At 39.5% G+C, this 20545-nt stretch overlaps 1 protein-coding gene and 1 pseudogene across 4 annotated transcripts; one reads left to right on the top strand and one right to left on the bottom strand.

Moving 5' to 3' along the window:
• Positions 1-4274: 4274 nt before the first annotated feature.
• LOC108425017 lies at positions 4275-5239 on the bottom strand (annotated as a pseudogene).
• Positions 5240-8527: 3288 nt separating this feature from the next.
• Positions 8528-16735, top strand: borcs6 (BLOC-1 related complex subunit 6). Of its 4 annotated transcripts, XR_001857683.2 has the most exons (7): positions 8528-8624; positions 10881-11377; positions 13262-13760; positions 14434-14597; positions 15382-15465; positions 15584-16016; positions 16300-16735. XR_001857683.2 is itself a non-coding variant. In XM_017693440.2 (6 exons), the coding sequence occupies exons 2-6, from the start codon at positions 10892-10894 to the stop codon at positions 15707-15709; spliced, it is 1359 nt and encodes a 452-aa protein (XP_017548929.1). In that variant the 5' UTR covers positions 8528-8624; positions 10881-10891; the 3' UTR covers positions 15710-16735. The 4 variants fall into 4 exon arrangements, 3 of the variants coding, with proteins under 3 accessions (XP_017548929.1, XP_017548931.1, XP_017548930.1); XM_017693440.2 differs by having other exon boundaries at positions 15584-16735; XM_017693441.2 differs by having other exon boundaries at positions 8539-8624; positions 10884-11377; positions 15584-16735.
• The last annotated feature ends 3810 nt before the right edge of the window (positions 16736-20545 follow it).

Genomic DNA, 20545 nt, shown 5'->3' with positions numbered 1-20545 from the left:
TGAGTGCCTTTAAAAAGAGCTGAGAGGGAACAGCAGCAGCAGCAGCAAGAGACAGAGTGAAGAACTTTGTTTATTTTGTGTGAAATAAAGAAACATGGCTGCTGCAACCCTAAACCCTGCCTCCAGCGTCCTCCTTGAGCCCGGGGTAGCACATGCACTGCTACAGTTCCACATAACCTACACTTTTAAAGAAGATGGCTCTTCAATGTTTTTTAGTAAAAAGAATGGTTTTATTTAGAATCATATGTTCTATATAGAATCGTGTTATGCATGAATTGTCCTCTGTATGGTGAAATGGTTCTTCAGATTGATGGAGAATGTGTTATATGTGGTTCTATGTAGAACCTTTTTGAAAATGTCTCTATGAATCACCAAAAAGAGTTCTTCTATTACAAGCTTGACATTGTGACAGTAGAAGAAACTTTTTTATAGAACCATATATGGCATGTTCTCCATTAATCTAAAGAACCACTTCACCATGCAAAGAACCATTGAAATACTTCTTTGTAGAAGTTATGGTTCTAAATAGAATGATTCCCTTTACTAGAGAACCCATGGAAAAACAGCTTTTTTAGAGTGTAGTTGTAGTTGCATTTACATGTTTAAGCCAATTTTTATTTAGTTTTAGAAATGATGATATATTAAAGGAATAACCTACCTACCATGTCAGTATTCATTTTAACTGAAAGCTTAAACACCCACTCGCTTTCTTCTTGATCAGTAACCTCCATCAGATCTGCTTCTTCAGCTCTTGCTTGAACTGGCAGAAATCTTGTCGCCTGACTGGGCTTCTGCGTATGTGCCACTTCTTCCTTACCTTGTAATGTTACAGAGTGAGCAATTCAGGAATATGAAACTGCTACAAGCAAAAAAACACCAGTATTAGTTACATGTAGTAAAAATAATATATAGCTAATACTGGTGTGATTTAGAAACACTTAATGGAAATTTGGAGACAAATAATCTGTGAAATTTTTAAAAATTCTTAAAATAGTTGACTCTTCAGCTAGCTAACATTCATGCTTTATACTCTTTTCTTTACCTTGTGTGACCTTAAAGTTAGTTAGTTAACAAGCAACCAGGACCGTGTAGCGAGAGAGTCGCATCATGTCCTTTCAGTCCAATGGACCATATTTTTCCAGCAATGGCGGATCATGGAGTTCCTGGAAGTCAGCAAAATACTAAGCAGCACAGCCGAATTGCAGCAAAATAGACCGGTTGTGATGCACTTTTAAAAGGTAAGACATTTAAAGAATCAATTTGTATATCATCGCTGTCCAATGAAAAACAAGTACACAATGTAAAGGACTGGTGGGTTGAAATTATGTAAACAACTAAAAATCAACAAAAATGGATATACATGGTTTTCACTGCACAGCAACAATAAAATAAGCACATCTGAATCAAATGAACATGTTTATTAAAGTATGTTAGTGGATTATCCCTGATTAAATAAGTAGATTTAGGGAACATTAACAGATAACAGATTAGACTCGGATGCTGAGTAAAGTTCACAACACCTAAGGTTTATTAACCATAAACAGCCTAGTAAATGTAAATTCCCTGCTCTCAATGTTATTTCATCCACCATTGTTGAATATGTATGGGAAAAGGTTACTAAACATGATTTTTCGCAGGGTGGGTGGGAGTTAATTTTAGTTAAATATAACATTGGGGCATGAGCTTGTGGACTGGTAGCGATGGAGGAGGTGAAATGAGGATATCATTATCCTTTTTGGAGTTTGAGCTAACATAAGTTATACAAAAAGAAAGAGCTATTTTTGTGATACATCACTATTGATACAGATTTAGAGAGCATATTGAAGATGTTAAAGAGTAAACAAATATGAGACTGAGTGGATTGAGTGTTTGCAAGCATTGTGATTGTCTTGACTATTATCTGTCCATTATGTTGTAGTTTAGTTGATTTTGGATTAATGGCAAGAATCACGGGGGGATTCAACTCAGCCTAAAGACTCCCTACAATAAGACAGCACCCCCACCCTGCACCCTGAGTCTCAACTCCCTGGGTTTTGCGATTCTTTACCTGTTCCTTATTGTTAATAAACAAACCATTAAGCTTCCTAATGGTGTGGCTTTTGTTTGTGAAACGTGCAAATGCATTGTCATAGTGTTGTTGTTGTTGTTGTAATCTTTAGTGATGGGAAGTAATTTAGTTATTGCTCCTGCAGACTTGAGCCAGCAATGTTTTCCTCTCTCCATGTCAGAAGAAAATAAACATTTTTACTCCTTTCTTTGAGCGACTGAAGCATCTCCATGCAGCACAGCAAACCATGTGGGGGATTACATGCAAGGACAACATGGAGAAAAGGACACAGACAAACTGCCTGCCATGCTATTCCTGTGTGAGCTTGTTATAGCTTTATTTAATGAATCCATTGCAGTAAATATGTGTATAGTAAAAATACAAGATGCATAAAATATGTTTATATGTGTACAAACAAAATATGAATAGATGTGTTTTATTATGTCCTGTCCTGTCTGGATGTGATGTGGTTTAATGTAATCTTTTAAACAGCAGAGTTTTGCATGTGCAAGCCAAACAAGTTTCTTTATAAAGTTTACAGTAGTCATCAAGTCATCAATGTAGTCCGAGGCATGACAGAAGGCCTGAAATTAATTTCTCAAAATGGGGAATTCTCCACTTAAATGTTTCATATGGGGTGGATTTATACATGTTTATACACTACTTGTGAGCTTAACTAGCTACACTGTGAGCTTGTGAGCTTAACTACACACACTGATGGATTTGCTGATTGTGAAATTGTGTTTCTACCAAAGCTCCCGCTAAACTGAATTATTAGCCACTGGTATTGACCGAATAATTTCCTGCTGGTCCGGAGGGCTAATTGGCAAGATCAGTTATTATAGACATAAAAGCCACTGAGAGAAGTGCGTGCAATCTAGACTAATATATGACTGAGGATTATAAGAAATAAAATTGGGTGAAATTGAGTAATAAGGAACTTATGGTCGATTTAAACCTGAGACTCATCGTCTCTCAATATAAGTGAATTTGTTCACAAGTGGATCTTGACCGCTCCAACACGGCGGGCGTATCGCCTCAGATAGAGAACAACACACAATGTGGCACATAGGTCTGTATATCTGTGAGCAGCACGTTATCCAGTTCCACCCTGTGATTGCAGTATATTGTGAATTTTGGAGACACAATGGAGTTAAATAACAATTAATAAACGCAAAACACTGATGATTGAACTGAAACGTACATTTACCTTTAATAGAGTTACCTTTAATAGAGTTCAGGCCAAAAGCATGGAATCAAGAAATGACTTTAATTACAATTTCACCAAAAAAATGTTCACTGTGATTGTCGTGTTTTCACTGATTGTGTCCTTTTTCACTGTCGTTGTTTCACTGTTGCTGTCCTTTCTTCACTGACGTTGTCCTTTATCCACCATCGTCCTCCTTTTTTCAATCTTTGTCCGTCATTCATCTTCCTTCCTTTATCCTCTGTTGTTGTCGTCTTTTATCCAGTATCATTGTGCTTTTTTTAGTGTCATTGATCTTTTTCACTGTCGTCTTTTTCACTGTGATTGTTTTCCATTTTTCTTATTCTTCTTCCATGGCTGTTGTTCTTCTTCCACTTCTGTCATTCTTTTTTTATTGTCGTTGTATTTAATCATGTCACTGTTCTTTATCCAACTTTTTGTTGCTGTTGTTGTTTTTATTAACTCTCCATAACAGCGCTTTATAACCTGAAATATAAACTATAAGATATGCATTAGATTCTAACGTTCTAAACCTTCAGACTTTTAATCTTAATCTTCATTTCCAGTTTCCTTATGACATGTATGTGGACCACAGTATCTCCTCAATTGTCACTAGATATTTTAGGCTTACCGTTTCTTCTCCTAGCCTCCCTGGCTAAACTCATCCTAGGCCTGGTTGGTGCACTGGAACCACTCATGCCCTGTGATTTGCTGCAAACTAGGCCGCTGGTATGGGAAACATTCCAAGCACCACTCAATCAGATTACAGCATTCTGTTCAGAGTGACAGGATTGGATAAGAGAGAGACACTTAACCACTAAATTTCAGAAGAGTACCAGTAAAAGGATGAGATGTAACTATATCATGAAAGGAAACTATTATAAATGTATACATTTGGGACCATCTGGGCTCTGCTGCAAAACTATTCTTCTAACTATTGATTATGTGATCGATTTTCCTTCCACAGTACATAGTAACCAGGCCTCATTTATCTTACCTTCAGATACGCCATCCTTGATGTTAAAAATCCACATGGTCAGCAAAGGGAAGGTATCCACAAACCATCCTGAACAGCAGGACACCAAGCGACCAAACTGTTGCAGGATCAGCGTGATACTTCCCACTAACAAAAACCTCAGGAGGACAGTACAGAAGCGTGCCTTAAGAACATAACAAAGAGAAAGCACAGTACTTCAGTTAACAGCTAAGTGGCTGTGGGACACTCAGTCACCTTTAGCTGAAGATTCTCCACAAAGGGGAGTGCTGAAATCTTACCTGCATAGCTGTCATATTCAGTTGTCTTAATCAGGTCACCGCAGCCAAAGTCAATAAGTTTGACCTCTGAGGTGTCCGTGTTGATCAGGAAGTTCTCCCCTTTCATATCCCGATGCAGGACACCTCGCTTGCTGCACTGGCTCGCTGCCTCCACTACTTGGACCATTATGGCTCGGGCCGTCTCTTCATCCAGGCAATTTCCAAGGTTTTCCATGAAACTCTCCAAGTCCACACAAGGGTGGGGGCGCTCCAGGATCAGGATGTATCTGTCCAGCTCGTCAAACCATTCAATTAGCTGAACTATGTTCTTGCAGATGGGAGGCTGGCTCATTATCTGCAGGAGAGCCACCTCCACAGGAACAACCTTGGACTCAACAGGCTGCAGAACAGTAGATAATTACATGGTGAGGAGTAAAGGACATGGGGAGAAGCTCACTGGGTTGGTCTGAGACCATTTTGTGTTACGTGTTAAGTAGGTGCACTTACGCTGTAGAGACATCGACCAGTTTCCCATTTCGAGACAAATTTGATGGCCACCTACACGCAAACAAAAAGATATTAAAATTCCTAGCAGTGAAAAGAGAGAAGGGAAAATATTGAGCAATAAAATGAAATCTGAGATGTGAGCAGAACCTGTAGGCCATCAGAAACATGTCTTCCTTCATAGACAGAGCCAAAGCATCCTTCACCCAGTTTGTCTCCAACCTCATAGCAGGAGTCAAAGGTTTCTATAGAAAACAAAATTACAAATGAACATCAGCCGTCTCTACATTACTGATCAGAGGATTACCAATCAAACTTACTGGTTATGAAGGATGTAGCTAGCTCAGTGGTTTTCTTCTGTCCCTGAGTTATTCTTTTTGGCCGCTTCACTGCCCCCTTCCTCTTCTTCCCTGCCAGGGTTTCCTCTTTGACACACTGGCTGCATCCCTCCACAGCTCTCTTCCTTTTTCTCTGAGGAGTGTATGAGTACAGGATGATCAATTGAATATTTAATGTTATTTCATAGAGCATAAGCTAAATATATTTGTGTTATGATAGTTCTAGGCTGATACACTGCATTTTGTTTTTAATGAATGCAGTGATAACTAAATGTGCACATATTGTGCACACATTTTCTAAGCCACTTCTCCCTCAGGTTCGCAGGGCATACACACACATTGTGTTTCCATAAGTATTCAGTCACCCATCCAAATAATTGAATTCAGGTGTTTCAGTCACATCCATGATCACAGGTGTATATCTTCAAGCTACAAACATTCTACAACAATTTGTGAAAGAATTGGTTGCTCTCAGGAGCTCAGTGAATTCCAGCATGGTACCATGATAGGATGCCACATGTGCAATAAATCTACTAAATATTCCAAAATCAACTGTCAGTGGTATTATAACAAAGTGAAAGTGATTGGGAATGACAGCAACTCGAAGTGATAGGCCATGTAAACTGACAGAGCGGGGTCAGTGACACATAGTGTCGTTTGAGACTAACTCATCTCAAAAATATATTTGGCATAACTGGTACTGCATTAGCTTGGTTCCAATCATATCTTTCTGGTAGGCAGCAGTTTGTTTCAATGGGAAGTTTTCGATCTTTAACTTACTATTAACTCTTTGAACATTAGGTAAGCAAACCACATTCAGGAATGTGATGCAGTTTTAAGCAATACTGTTTGGTACTCACAGACCCTCTAACTGAGCTGTTATTTAAGAGTTCAATATTGACAGTGCATGTTATTTATTTCTTCCATCAATTCATAATAAAGTAAAAAAAAAACAGAGGCTGTTCATTACAGTGATTGTGATTGGTGACCCTCCATAATAAAACTACAGTAATGCAAGTGGCTTTTTTGCTTTTATGAGACATAAACCAAAATAAAATGTGACAAAATACATATCCTTTTAGTAAATAATTTGTTATTATTAATAATTATTGTATAATCAAGTATCCTGCGAAGAAATGTAGTCCCTGTACAGTAGTGTATTGTTGCCGAGGAATCATGGACCTATGAAGAGGACAGGCACGTTCAGTCTCCCATCACTGTACATTGTGGTCATTTCATAATCTTTTCAACTCCTTGTCGTATAAAAATTAACATATAACATAGCACTGTTTAATGTAAAAACCTTCATTTACTTCATTAAGTACTTTTTTGGTCACCAAATTACCACTGTGAGCACCAAGGTAACGATGACCCTCTACCTACACAGGGGATGAATTTCAAATGGCTCCCTGCCCCCTTCATAGTGCACTATATAGATATTTAAATACTGGCTCTCGCACCACAGCAGTGCACAATATAGCTAACAAATAGCTGTTTGGGATTTAACCACATTCATACTCAACAAATAATGCACTATTTGGCTGAAGAATCTAAAATTTCAAACTTTCAGAGATTCAGCCTGGATTTCATGAAAGTTCTGACTGAAACATGTGACATGGCAGTAATACAGTTCAGGGGTTGTGAGATAGTCGGTGTGTATATATCAAGTGCAACTTCAAACACGGTTCAGCCAGTCATATTTCAGGACCAAAACTATCCATTTCATTTCAAGTTATTTTGTTATTTTTATATAAATTTATACTTTAGGAATTTCTGAGTTTCAAATTTTGTGATGAATCATCAGAAAGTCAAGCATTGTTTCACTACAACTACTCATTCATTTTTGAATACATGAAATTATAGTGACTCACACCATTTATTATCATTTTAGCTCCTTTCATTTCATTTTCATGTTATTCGGGCCTTAATAGATGCTGCAGATAGACTTAATGTATTTTTATGATCACTTATTTATTTCTCCACTGTCAAATTCTCATCAGGACAGGTCTAAGCAGCAGAGAGAGTGTATTGGGTGACATAATTTACATTACACATTTCTTGATGTTTTTCATCTCATTTTTTTCTTAGACAAATCTTGTGACATCACAACTTATGTTTGCAGAATTCTGAGAGACCCCTTAGTTACTGTTACTACATATGTCAAACTGCCCGTTCAAGCTACCTGCCAACATCCTTAGCTAATAGGGCCTGAGAATGACCTAATGCAGTGCTTTGTGGGAGGGGGCTGTGGCAGGGTTTGTCAGTTCAGGCTGGTTTAGAATAGCTGAAAAACATCAACTTTTCTACCTGCTTTCTTTGAATTTGGTGGATCTGTAGCCCTATGATAAAATCTAATCAAATGTATGAAATGTAAAAGTTTTAACATGAAATATAAAACCCCCAGGTGAGCAAGCCAGGGGCAACAGTAGCAAGGAAAATCTCCCTCAGAGCCGAGGAAGAAACTTTGGGAGGAACCAAGGCTCACAAGGGGGGACCTATCCTCCTGTGGTCAAACTACCTACAAAATTATTATACTACTATTATTAATAGTAGTAGTATTAGTAATAGTAATAGCTAGGAGTCCATGAGGAACTTCGATTTAGGGTGGGCAGCTAGTCCAAAGCTGGTGGCGGTAGCTGAGGCGTGGGCAGCTGGTCCCTCTCAGATTTCAGACTGACTGCCTTAAGTGGAAGGTTCATGTGATCTAATATGGGTTTTTTCTGGGGCTAATATTTTACAGCAGAGTAGTTTAGTGCCATTAGTTCACTATAGCGTCTGCTCCAAACTTCAGTCTTAGAAGTTAGTTGTATTTTCGACTTCTGTCGATCCAAGTATCCCCAGACACATTTACAGACAAACACATACGTTTGACAGACTTTTTTATGTCAAATCATGTCTGATTTTTGCATTTTTCAAAATTTCTGTTATGTATCAGATGTAATCAATGTACATCAGTAAAAATAATGAGCCAGAGCATAGGTTAGAGCATGCACATTCAGGAGATGAATTGGGATTATCTTTGCGCTGTCATCTGATCATTAGAGAAATGAAAATGAAGGGTGCATGTTGTACCCAACAAATTTGCAATTTACTGCATTAGTACTATATTTTTCAGATATGTATAAATATCAGCATAAACATTTTATTCAAAAGAAGAAAGAACCTACGAGCACGACGCGGAACTATTGTTCCATCCGTTGCGGTTTAACACGTCAGACATTTATCAGGGACTTAGTTTCCTGGCAACCTTCATCCTGAGGAAAGAAGTGCAGAGGTAAATATTTATCGTTTTTGCTTCACAGCGCGGCTTATATGTCGCGTTTTCCTGGCATTTAGCACTAAGACCAACGTGTTCGGCCGACCATCAGGTGATAATGACGGACACATTGATCATATCTCTCTGTAGAAAGAAGTTTCAGGCCTGCAGTTAGCAGTTAGCCGACTGTCGTTGAGTTCCAACGGCAGGCGGCTAATGCTAACTAGCCTTGGTTAGCTAACGTCAGATGACTTGTGTGGAAACACGGGAACAGCTGATCGGCTTTTTGTTTTGGGTTTGAGTATTAAAAGGAAAGCCGCCAGGTTGTGTCATCTTTTTGCAGTCTGAAGTTCAGCTGCAGTGTCCGATACCCGTAAATGTGTTAAATGGCTGGGCGAGCTTGCTTTTGTAAGATAGTTTTGGTGGCTAATGCTAGCTGAGAGTGTCGTCGTCATATGATTTCAGTTCCTTAATCACATCTGTGCCACTGGACAGCTCAGCTAAGCTAGGTAGCTAGCTAGCTGACTGAGAAAGAATAATCATGTACATCGTAACCAAATGTATACTGACATTCATATTATTGTAAGTCAGATTTCGGCTTGAAATCTTTTTACTAACTTAATTCGCAGTAAATGTAGCTGCATCTAGTGAATGAATGACGTAGCTAGTTGTGATTATGCTTTGGTCATGCTGCTGGATATTGTGCCATGAAAACTGTGATGTGATTCATGTTCTATGTGACTGTCAGTTAAGGGAGAGGGAGCAGCTGTGGCGCAAATAATTATAATACCAGCCAGTAATTCAGATGAGACCTGTACTGTATGTCCAGAAGTATCCAAACCTCCATTAGTGAACTCAGATACTTAAAGGGGAAGTCCACCGATTTATTATCAGAATTTCTGCATAATTTAGATGAGATATAAAATCATGTAAAGTGGTTTGATATGAAAACACCCTACATGTATTTCTTCACTTTGAAATGCTTTTTAAAAACCTACAAGACCTTCTTGTAAGTCGCTCTGGATAAGAGCATCTGCTAAATGCTGTAAATGTAAAATGTAAATGTAAAACAATTTTAGGTAAAAATCTTGTCAGGAAGGTATTGTAAACATTGTCTCTGGCATTAGTGCTTTTAACCATTTCATGCAATAACATGTTGTGATGTAGGTTTTAGAGGCATTAAACACTTCTGATGTCTGGTTCCTATCACCACCACTGTGAACAGTTCTGACTAGAATGGTAAATTTCACATAAAAACATGCTGAGTAGCTTTGTTTATATCTCTTTATAGTGTATATGACTGAATTTTGAAGACATTTTGAGACATACAACATGTGGACAAAAGTATTGGGACACACGCATGTTACATCTGCAGAACTAGCTACAGCTTTTATGTTATTCCATTCTGAATCCATTGGCATTAATATGGAGTTGTTCCCTATAAAGCTATAATAGCTTTCCCTCTTCTGGGAAAAATGCAACAAGAGTGGGTCTGCGAATCCCCCCCCCCCACTTATCCAGAAAAGCATTTGTGTGGTCAGCCGCTGATGGTGGACGAGAGGGCCTGGTTCGTAATCTCCATTCTAGTTCATCTCAAAGATGTTTGATGGGGTTGAGGTCAGGGGTCTGTGAGGGCCGATCAAGTTCTTCCACACCAAACTCTCCCAACAATGACTTAATAGACCTTTCTTTCTGCGCAATAATTTTGTCCATATAGTGCACCCATTACTAACATCATGGTGTTGGTTAGAGCATTATAAAGCCCCCAGCACTAGACTGTGGACCAGTGTAACTGTGTTTCCTGGAGTGATGGAGCACCTTTAAGATGAGTTGGAGCGGTGTTTGTGATGCAGTACCTGACCTCACTGCTCTTGTGGCTGAATGCAATCAAAAGCTCACAGCAGTGTTTCAACATATTGTGTATTCGCAGAAGAATAGAGCCTGTTTGTGCAGCAAAGGGGGAACAAACTCTTTATTGAAGCCCTTGATTTCAAAAGAAGCATAGATTGAGCAGGGGTCTACACCATTTTTGGACATAATGTTTAGTGTGTGCAAATGAGCACAGACAATGTTTTTCCTTTGTTTTTCTTTTATAAGGAAGATTTGCATTTTTGTGCTGCATACAGGTAAGATAAGGATTGTGTGCAGGGCTTGATACCAAGGAATGTAGTGACAGTAATGTAGAACTACAGTTGTAAACTCAAGCAGGAGATATGGTTATATCTGTACATCTATAGTTTATCATGATAGTGACTGATAACACTTTTTGTGTAGCAGGTTGAGGGATGAGCCACTCCTCTGGGATTGGCTATGAGGTGCAGGAGGCAACTAATGGGGTGGACACTTCTGATTCTCCAGAGACCTGCGATTGGATGAGCGCTCATGGCTCTGCCTCCTTCGAGATGGAGTGTCAAGACGAAGAAGCTTGTTCAGAGCAAAACAAACAAGAAGAAACTGTTTCAGAGATTCACACGTATACACCCCACAGCACAGAGCCAGTGTACAGACAAACACACAAAAACTCAGCACCTCACACCAACACAAACACCTCTAATGACAGCCTGCCCCACACAAACGAGTTACTGCTTGAATACACATCTCACTCACAGCCAATATCCCAAAACACATCAGACATGGACACAGATGACCCAGTGCACATACAACCTAATGATGGACGGGGTGGAGGGGATAAAGAGAAAGATGAAAGAGAAGAAGATGATGATGTGGAAAAGTGTGAGGATACTCAGGAGACTACAGACATTTCTGTGCAGGTGAGGCCTGCACTTCACATCATTTGTCTGTTTCATCAAATCTGTTAAGACGTGACGCTCAAACATGGATCCTAGATCAGCATGGTTACATCTCTTGAGTAATCTGATACATGCAAACTAACGTAACGTCAGTTTATCTGTGTTGTTGGCCATGATAGCCACGTACCTGTTCAGCCACAAAAGCTGCATTACTGAGCTGCATGAACCTCCCTGTTGTCACATGCTGTTAAAGATCCAGCAATGTAAAAATGAGAATGTGACACTGTTGAAAAGTGATCCAGATAGAATGAGTCATATTAATCTGTTTGATCAGAGTTAAAGTGACAGGTTCTCGATCGCAAACTGTAGAACTATTTGTATTTCTCTTGCAGTAATATTATATTTTTAAGATAATTACTATAATATAGTGAGATATATGACCTTCCCTATCATTTTTATAAGCATAATTTACAAAATGAGACAGTTTATAAGGAACATGCTAGAGCTGTGTACAGTCTTGTGATAAAGTATTTGCCCCCTTCCCAGTTTCTACTGTTTTTGCACATTTTTAAAGAACCACAGGCCTCACTTGCCTCACTTATACATGATTTCATAATAAGAAAGACACTGGGCCAAAAATGCATCCATGGGCGCAAACTACTGATGACCAAAAAGACCCCCAAGGCTCATCCTGCATTTTCCAAAAAGCATCTAGATGACCTCCAAGACTTTGGGGATGAAAATCTGAAGTAATGAGTGGAGCTTTTTGGAAGACAAGGGTCCCGTTACATCTTTCATAAAGTAAACACCGCATTCCATGAACATCATACCAGCCATTAAACATGGTGGTGATGGTCTTGTGCTGCTTAGCTTCTGCAGGACCTGGACAACTCGTCATAATTGAATGGCACACTGAATGGCTCAAAAGAAACAAAATTAAGGTTTTAGAGTGGCCAGGTCTAAGTCCTGACTTTAATCCAACTTAAATACTGTGGCAAGACCGTAAACAGGCAGTTAATTCTCAAAAACCCTCCGATGTACCCAAAATATCTCCACAGTGATGTATAATACTCATCCCAAGTTAGTGTAAAGGTTTGATTGCTTTGTTTGTTTATATTGTTTTACTTAATGCACAGACTTGCCGTTTCCAGTGTAGACATCCTGAAGGCTTTGTGATGCAATGCGGTACTACTTTTAAATGCACACTTACTGTTAGGTCCTAGTGTTAAGTGTCTAACGTGTACACTTAGAGATAGATTGGTTAAAAAAAACAAAATCTGATATATAGAGTTTTTCCTCATACCCCTGATGTAGTCAATCAGCCAAGGTGCATCTGGTGCCAAAAGTTTGTCCTTTAAGTTTTACATTGTAGCCATGAGGCTAGTGTAGCTAACAAATAATGAAAGCTCATGTAAACCTGTTAGCATTGTGCAGGCTGCATGCATAATTCACACTTTTGAGTCAGACAGGGTATAAACTAATCTCAAGTAAACTTGCTTCTGTGGTTTCTGGTACGCTGTGATATGCTGTAGAATTGGAATAAAAGTATATAACATATAAAACAAAAGCTGCAACTATCTGGAAAGCCTGAATTTAGCCTGTAGCTTTTTACATTTTTAGATAACCAATTAGATTTAAACTAAAATAGTCTGTTTAAAAGACCAGTGTGTAACAATTCAGTCATGCAGTTTGCATTCATTCTAATTGCTAATTGGTGTACATAACATTCTATTACTTGTTAGCTACATTAGCTTTGGAGCTCCAGTTCAAAACTAAACAAACAAAGTATGGATATCAAACATGTCTTGAACTAAATTTGGGCTAAAGATAAAATTGTGTATGTTGATTTTACATCAGACTGTCATTTTAAAATCTGTTGTAATAATAAGCATATCTGTTTCTCAGCCAGTAAAAGAGACCACCACTGAGGACCCAGCCACTTCAGAAACCCCATCCACAGAACTGCCAAACAACTCAGTCTCTGAAGATGATGCCCCTTCCACTGCTTCCACTCCTCCTGAGCAGGCCCCACCCCTGGTCCCAGCCCCTCCACCCAGTTCAGCTCGTGCTCCTATGATGCCAGAGCCTGATGTTTGGCAGCGGCCAGCACACGTGATGGCAGAGGTGCGGGTGCGTTCGGCGCCGGAGCGGGACCGGGACAGGGAGCGCGTTGTGAGGGGCATGCAGGACAGTAAGAGTCTGGACGGCATTAGCGATGCGTATGGAGGCAGCTCACGGGGCATGGGGGTCAAAGGAGGGCAGGCAGAAGGACGCAGGGCTACTATCTCCAGTGCTCTAGAACTAGAGGGAACTGTTAGCCATGACGGTGATCTCACACACTTCATCACCAAGAACCTAGAACAGAAGATCAAAATGAGCTCCCGGCGCAGCCTTGACACTGACTGTGAGTGCATGTTTGTGATATTTTCAGCACTGGAGGCGTATGTGCTGAAGCTACATGAGTGTTCCAGTGCACTAGATATGCAGTAGGCAAAATTCTAAATTCATATCACTGAATTACATGACATCCCTAAGTAAGGGGCTGAACAATATGAAAGTTTGTGGCGGCTAATACCAGTTTTAGAGTGCTAAAAATTCATATAACGAAAATATTGGCAAATATCATTTGATATTTTGAGCTTTAAAGTATAAATATAGTTTTAACTGAACAGTGCTTTATTGGCAGATATGATTGTCATTTGTCCATTTTTAAATTCTGTTTTCATTAGTTCTCTTCAAAAATAGTTTTATTATGATAACATGTTATTCTGATATATTTACTGTTAATCATTGGCTGATACTGATAATGCAGGTCGCTAATATTGGTAGGGTCCTAATCCCAAGACATACCAAGATGTGTTGTGTTCAAAACTGGAGCTTCAAAGCTGATATAGTCAGTTGAGGCTTATAGTTGAGCCAGTTGCTTGCCAAAAGCATGAAACTCATGAAAACTGAAAACAGTAGCTGAAATCTTGAAACCTGAATTTGGCCTTTACTTATTGATGGAAATTATGTCAATTTGATTTTTCACCATGATATTAACTGTTTACATGCATATTTCTTGGTGCCTTGTGCAGCGGACTGTTCAGGCCCAGTGGTCCGAGGACGTGGCTCATTGCGTCGGCCAGCTGATATCCCCCCAATAGACCCCTCAGTGCTACTGGACCTGCACAAACACACACAGGAGGTTGCACACAGTGTTGAGATGATGCTCCGCAGCCTTAACGGAACCATCCAGAATGTAAGCATTCTCACACATGTCCCTCATATATACACACTAATCATGCATCTCCTTTTTTTATTGCTTGAAAACAGTTCCTGAAAAGTTTGCATTTGTAAACGTCGTCTCCCTGATCTCACAAATTTTCACAATTTAGTTTTTCTGCAACATGGAGATTGTTTGTTTGTTTGTTTGGTTTCAGTTATTACCTAAAAAGTGCATTGTTTTTCTCTTAGGGAAAGTGTCAGCAACCCAAATGTTAAGAAGAGCCATTTTGTGCTTCCTGCACAAATAAAACCACTTTGAGAGCCCCAACATCTTATGTCCAATTTACCATCTTGTCTGTAAATATGTCTCAGTATGTGCTGATTTACTAGTGCAGAATAAAATGATATCAACAAAAACGCAGACTTGCGTACTTTGCTGTGCTTTAAGCTTTAGCTCAGATTTTAGCTTTTCTCACATCAAACCTTTCTGCAAATGTAGGACATTTTCTTGTAAAATGCCTCTCAGCATTCAAGTTTTTATAGGGCTGAAATCAGCTTCTTATTCTCCAGCTTCATGTTCAAATTTTCCCATTCCACCTTAAAAGAATGTTACTGCTGCACATCCTAAGGACTCTCTCTCTCTTTTTTTTTTTCTTTGCCTCTCTCTCTCTCTCTCTCTCTCTCTCTCTCTCTTTCTTTTTTTCTTTGCCTCTCTCTCTCTCTCTCTCTCTCTCTCTCTCTCTCTCTCTCTCTCTCTCTTTCTCTTTCTCTTTCTTTTTTTTAAATTTTTTTATTTTTTTTATTTTTTATTTTTTTAGATGACCGCCCTGAGTGTGGGATATATTCAGACATACAGAGATTCTGTGGATAGTTTGGGAGAGTCAGTGGACATGAGCATAAAGGTATGAGAGCTTGATTAACGTTAGTCTGTAAAAACCTTTTTATTGCATTCTGTTGCTTTGTTAGTAATAAGTCAGTTGTCTTTATGAAGTTTCTCCACACAATTTTGCGTGTCTGCAGGGAATGTACACACTGATGGCACGGTGTGAGGAGTTGGATCGTTCCATGCAACCCATCCAGGCGCTCGCCACTCAGATCAGAGACATCAAACGCACGCTGGATGCTTTGGAAGCCATCTGCAAGTAACTGCTGGCAAGAAGCCATGCCCCCATGATGACTCAAAAGCTCCTGGAGATGCTTTGCATTGAAACTCCGCCCTCTGCAGACAGTTTGCTAATTATCATGCAACCAAATCACTTTGCTAATGATTGTGTCTCCTAGCAGCACTCTGCGAGCGCTCCTCCCCTCCTCTAGCACCTCCCTATGGAGACGACCCGTTGTTAGCCCTTCCTCTTGTTGTGGCTCGTCACGTGTAAGATGATTGTCAGGGGAGAGATAAACAGACTCCTCTCTGTGAGCTCGCACCGTCCGACATACTTCTGACCACAAAGAGGTGCTCTCTCTCTCTCTCTATGAATGCATCAATAGCTTAAGTGGGACTATTTAAGTACGGTTGTGTGTGTGTGTGTGTGTGTGTGTGTGTGTGTGTGTGTGTGTGTGTGTGTGTGTGTGTGTGTGTGCGCGTGCATCAGTTGTTTTAAGAGATGAACTGGTGATGTTAAGTGTATCACCTCCTAGCTATTGAAGACAACAAATTTAAAGACTGGAAATGTGTCGGATTAGTATTTGTCCATATGGAAACGTTCACTAGAAGCCATTTTTCGTTGTGTCTTCAGATTGGATGCTATGTATCCCCATTTGAGTTCTGTTTCCACGGTGACGACTGATCGTTTCTAACACGTGTGTCCAGTTAATCGCCCTGGGAACTGTGGACATTGTGTTGCTACGGCAACCGTCATGATGAGTTTCCATGGCACGTGAGGTACTCTACGTGTCAACTGGCTGGAGGGTGAATGGCCAGTGATTTCACAGCAATCCCTCTGACTGAAAAAAATTAGTGCAAGTTTGTGATTGAGACAGAAAATGCTGACAGAGTGGAGGAATGAAATGAAGGAGTATGGGACAGTCCCTTTCCTCTTTCAAGCCCTGATCTCCAAACCCCTATCCGTCTCCATGCATCTCTGCTTCTACAGTCCCATTTTATCAACCAGTCTGTCTGGCATCAGTGTATGTTTTAAAGAATGAAATATAACAATAAATTTACTAGAACGATCCAGAAAAATGTCTTGCATTATTTTGGGAGTGACCCAAAGTATGGCTGAGTCAGTCTCTGTCTTTGAGTCAGTGACAACCTCTTGATTGAGTCAGTGACCGTCTTTAAATATGAACTTGGATGAGTAAGTATGTACGAATTGATGATTAGAACCGATTAGAACAATTAGAACATGATTTTTGGTGACCAAAGATTGCTGTAGTTTTGCACTGGAACTAAAAGCGTATTGTAGCAAACTAGTAGGCCTGTCACAATCATGAAATTTCAGCTGGCTAGTGATTGCTATATCAGTAATTGCAGTTCACTGTCTTGTTTTTTTTTTAACGTTAATTTGCTTCAACCCAACTGATGAAAACACACCCAGTTAAATTCTGTTATTGTGATGCAGGCATATAATTATGAAAGCTAACAACTGTAGAAAATAATTGTGATCAGGATTGTGTAGTAATTGTGATGGGCCTATTAAAAACCTCTTATGCTACAGGGTATATTTTAATTCGTTCATCTGGATTTACATGACCAAATCGTAAGGCAGATTATTCAGTAGCTGCATGAAATAAACACCAATTTTTATTTTATTTATTTTTGGTAAAAGCTCCTCTCAACATAAAATGTGTTTTATGATTACACACATTGCTATATGCTTACAATTTATTGCTGAAAGTCAAAAATCTTAGAAGCTCTTTGTTTTATTTTCTAAAAATGAAATTTTACACACTAAATCACTGAAGAGACAAGGAAAAATAGCATCTATTATAAGGGTTTAAAATTGCATTATCCATATATTTGACTAGAAAGAAGACAGTTACAGCTCTCATATGACACCCACTTTTTGAATGTAGCTTATGAAATATGAAATTTATGAAGAATATGACAAAGTGCATTTTGGAACCACTGGTGGTGCCAAGGAGTTTAAGAGGCTAACAGAAATCAAAACTTGTATTTAAGCAACAAGATGTATGAGGCATCAAGCACAATTAATTACTTGACTTGAACATGACTTAACACACAGATAAGATATAAAGCAAAAGCACGGTAGCGACAGCTGGAAAAATTGTAGAAAGATGATAAAAATGCTGGAAATACACAAATGTATAGTGGATAACACCTCTGCCTTCTGCGCTGGAGACTGGGGTTCACTCCCCCTCCTGGGTAAGCTACACTATACCAATAAGAGTCCTCAGGCAAGACTCATAACACTACCTTTGCCTACCTATATATAAAAAAATGATCAAATTGTAAGTTGCTCTGGATAAGAGCGCTGCCAAATGACGTAAATGATGGATTGAATATATGGAGTACCTGATGTGTTGCATGCAACTTTTTAATAGTCTGGTGTGACTCAAGTTGCATAGAAGTTTACCTTCATTACTAAAACTAAAATGCAACTAGTAGCATGAAGGTTTCACTGTGTAAAGCCAGCCTCAGGGGCAGCGACAACTCCAGAGTTTGATTTGGAATCAGGCCTGCTGGTGCACTTCAAGCAGTGCTAAGCCGAATGAAACGGTTCTTGTGAAAAATTTGTGCTGTTTTCACAATTAACAGCACAGGGAGAGCTCTTCTCAACCAATCAGACACTGAGATTGAAACTGTTGAGAAAATAGCAGTTTAGCATTGTGCATGGCTAAAGTATTTCAGAGGAAACAGGAACTGTTTGGTCTGTTTTACACGTGGATGCTGTATAGTTGGCCAGTAAAACATATGCTTTATATCATTTGTTGTAATTCCCTGTTTAGCTTTGTTCACTGTAACTGCAATCATTGTACACACCTTAACTGACCTGTTGTTTTACTGAATTGTTCTGCCTCCCATGTCGCAACAGCTTTTTAGCTGCTGTGATTGCTCTTTCCCCAGTCTTGATCAGGGCGCTTTGTTTGTTGGACAGTGTTACAGCTGAGAACACAGTAGGTATGCGCTGACCAAACGTGACAAGAGCTGGAAGATCGCAGGGGAAGAGAATAGTTACTGAATTCCTGGTAAAATACAGGTGAGCTCTCGGTACATGTTCTCTGACGCACAGCTTGGCCTGATCAGCTCACTGTTTCCCGCCACTGTGTGTGTGTGTGTGTGAGTGTGTTCGAAGAAGAGAGTATCCTCACTTGGCATTGTCAGGATTAAGGCGGGTTGGCGGCCCCAGGCTCTTGGTGAGCGATGCCCACACTGGCATTACAGTTCTAAATCAACCCCCAAAATAGTGAATCATTTAATGAGCTGGACATTGACTCTGTTCCTTTCACCACAGTGTTCAGACTCAGGAAGGAATATTTTGTGGCAGCACAAGCTTCTCCTTGAAGCCCCAACTTATTACTCAACACCTAATCGTAACACTTATTCAGTAAGTTATTACTTGTGAAATAAGGGTGTTACGATATGCGTTTTATTATTATTTTCTGATACATTGATTGTGACACAATATGCACTGTAAATGAATTACCGTTACAGGTAGTTTTATACAATAAAAATGTGACATACATACTGGCATAAATTTGGAATGCACCTGAAGTCAGATTGTGAGTTTAAATTAAAGACTCATCACAATATTTTCCTTTCCAAATCCATTCAAGCTCTTAACTCAACTTCAAATATGTAATATATTTGCACATGACTGTGCCAGGCCACAGCGAGGAGGTCCTGGGGTCGATTCCCCGACCGGGTGACCGGGGTCCTCTCTGTGTGGAGTTTGCATGTTCTCCCTGTGTCTGCGTGGGTTTCCTCCGGGTTCTCTGGTTTCCTCCCACCGTCCAAAGACATGCAGTCAGGCCAATTGGACATGCTAAATTACCCCTGGGTGTGAGTGACTGTCTGTCTGTGTCTGTCTGTCTGCCCTGCGATGGACTGGCAACCTGTCCAGGGTGTATCCTGCCTTCCGCCCAAAGACTGCTGGGATAGGCTCCAGCACCCCCCCGCGACCCTGACGGAGAAGCGGCTTGGAAAATGGATGGATGTATGGATGTGCCAGGCCAAATGCACTGACCAGCTGTTTAGTAACTACACCTTCTTGTATCTACACTCGTCGTCCATTTTATCAGCTCAGTCTTATAATTACAAAAAGTGGATCAGACACAGCAGCGCTGCAGGAGTGGGTTTTTTTTTGGCTGCTTAAGATTCATTCCACCAGAGGATTTCACACTTGTTAAGGCAGCTGTCACTGCCATTCGAAGCTTGTAATCCCTGCATATTAAATATTGTTTTGTGAATTCTTCAGTACAGATGTTAAGCTCAAACATTCTCAGAAGCATCTTAGCGGTAATCTTAGCGTTCAGTGTGATACTCACTCTACAATTTAAGGATGATCTTTTTGCTAAGATGCTTTTGGGAATCCCAAGCTTGACTGTTTATGTTTGTTTGTTTGTTTATTTATTTATTTATTTTTAAAAGTTCATTAAATTCATTGAAATTTTTATTTTAATTAATTTATTAATTTAAATTAATCAATTTAAAAAATGTTAATTATGTTTTCAAACCTTTACTTGGAATAGAATATTTTATTCACATAAAATGGAAATTTGTCTTTAGCACTCTGGAAACTCTACATCATACACACAAAATACAATAAAAATATAGTGATAAGCATTTCAACCCGTAATATGTATAAAATATATGAGTAACCAAGCTCATCTTTAGGTTCATGCACGGTTAGGTTGGTATGATGAGCCTGCACCAAACTTCAAAATGAATTGCACTGGTTACCTTTGAAAGAGGCTGTCAATCAAGAGGTTGTCCTAAATATGGAGTATGTTGTGGGTCATGCCCACACAGCAAAACAGGAGGAAAATGGAATGTTTAGAAGATGCATTTTAACACCATTT

This window comes from Pygocentrus nattereri, chromosome 28 (genome assembly GCF_015220715.1).
Source record: "Pygocentrus nattereri isolate fPygNat1 chromosome 28, fPygNat1.pri, whole genome shotgun sequence".
In the NCBI taxonomy this organism is placed as follows: Eukaryota; Metazoa; Chordata; class Actinopteri; order Characiformes; family Serrasalmidae; genus Pygocentrus; species Pygocentrus nattereri.
This window is presented reverse-complemented; position numbering and strand designations above follow the sequence as displayed.

Excerpts from the sequence above, each read along its gene's own strand:
- borcs6 (XM_017693440.2), top strand. The coding sequence starts at position 10,892 with ATGAGCCACTCCTCTGGGATTGGCTATGAGGTGCAGGAGGCAACTAAT. Across the intron at positions 11,378-13,261 it reads CTACAGACATTTCTGTGCAG|CCAGTAAAAGAGACCACCAC; the intron begins GTGAGGCCTGCA and ends TCTGTTTCTCAG. Across the intron at positions 13,761-14,433 it reads GCGCAGCCTTGACACTGACT|CGGACTGTTCAGGCCCAGTG; the intron begins GTGAGTGCATGT and ends TGCCTTGTGCAG.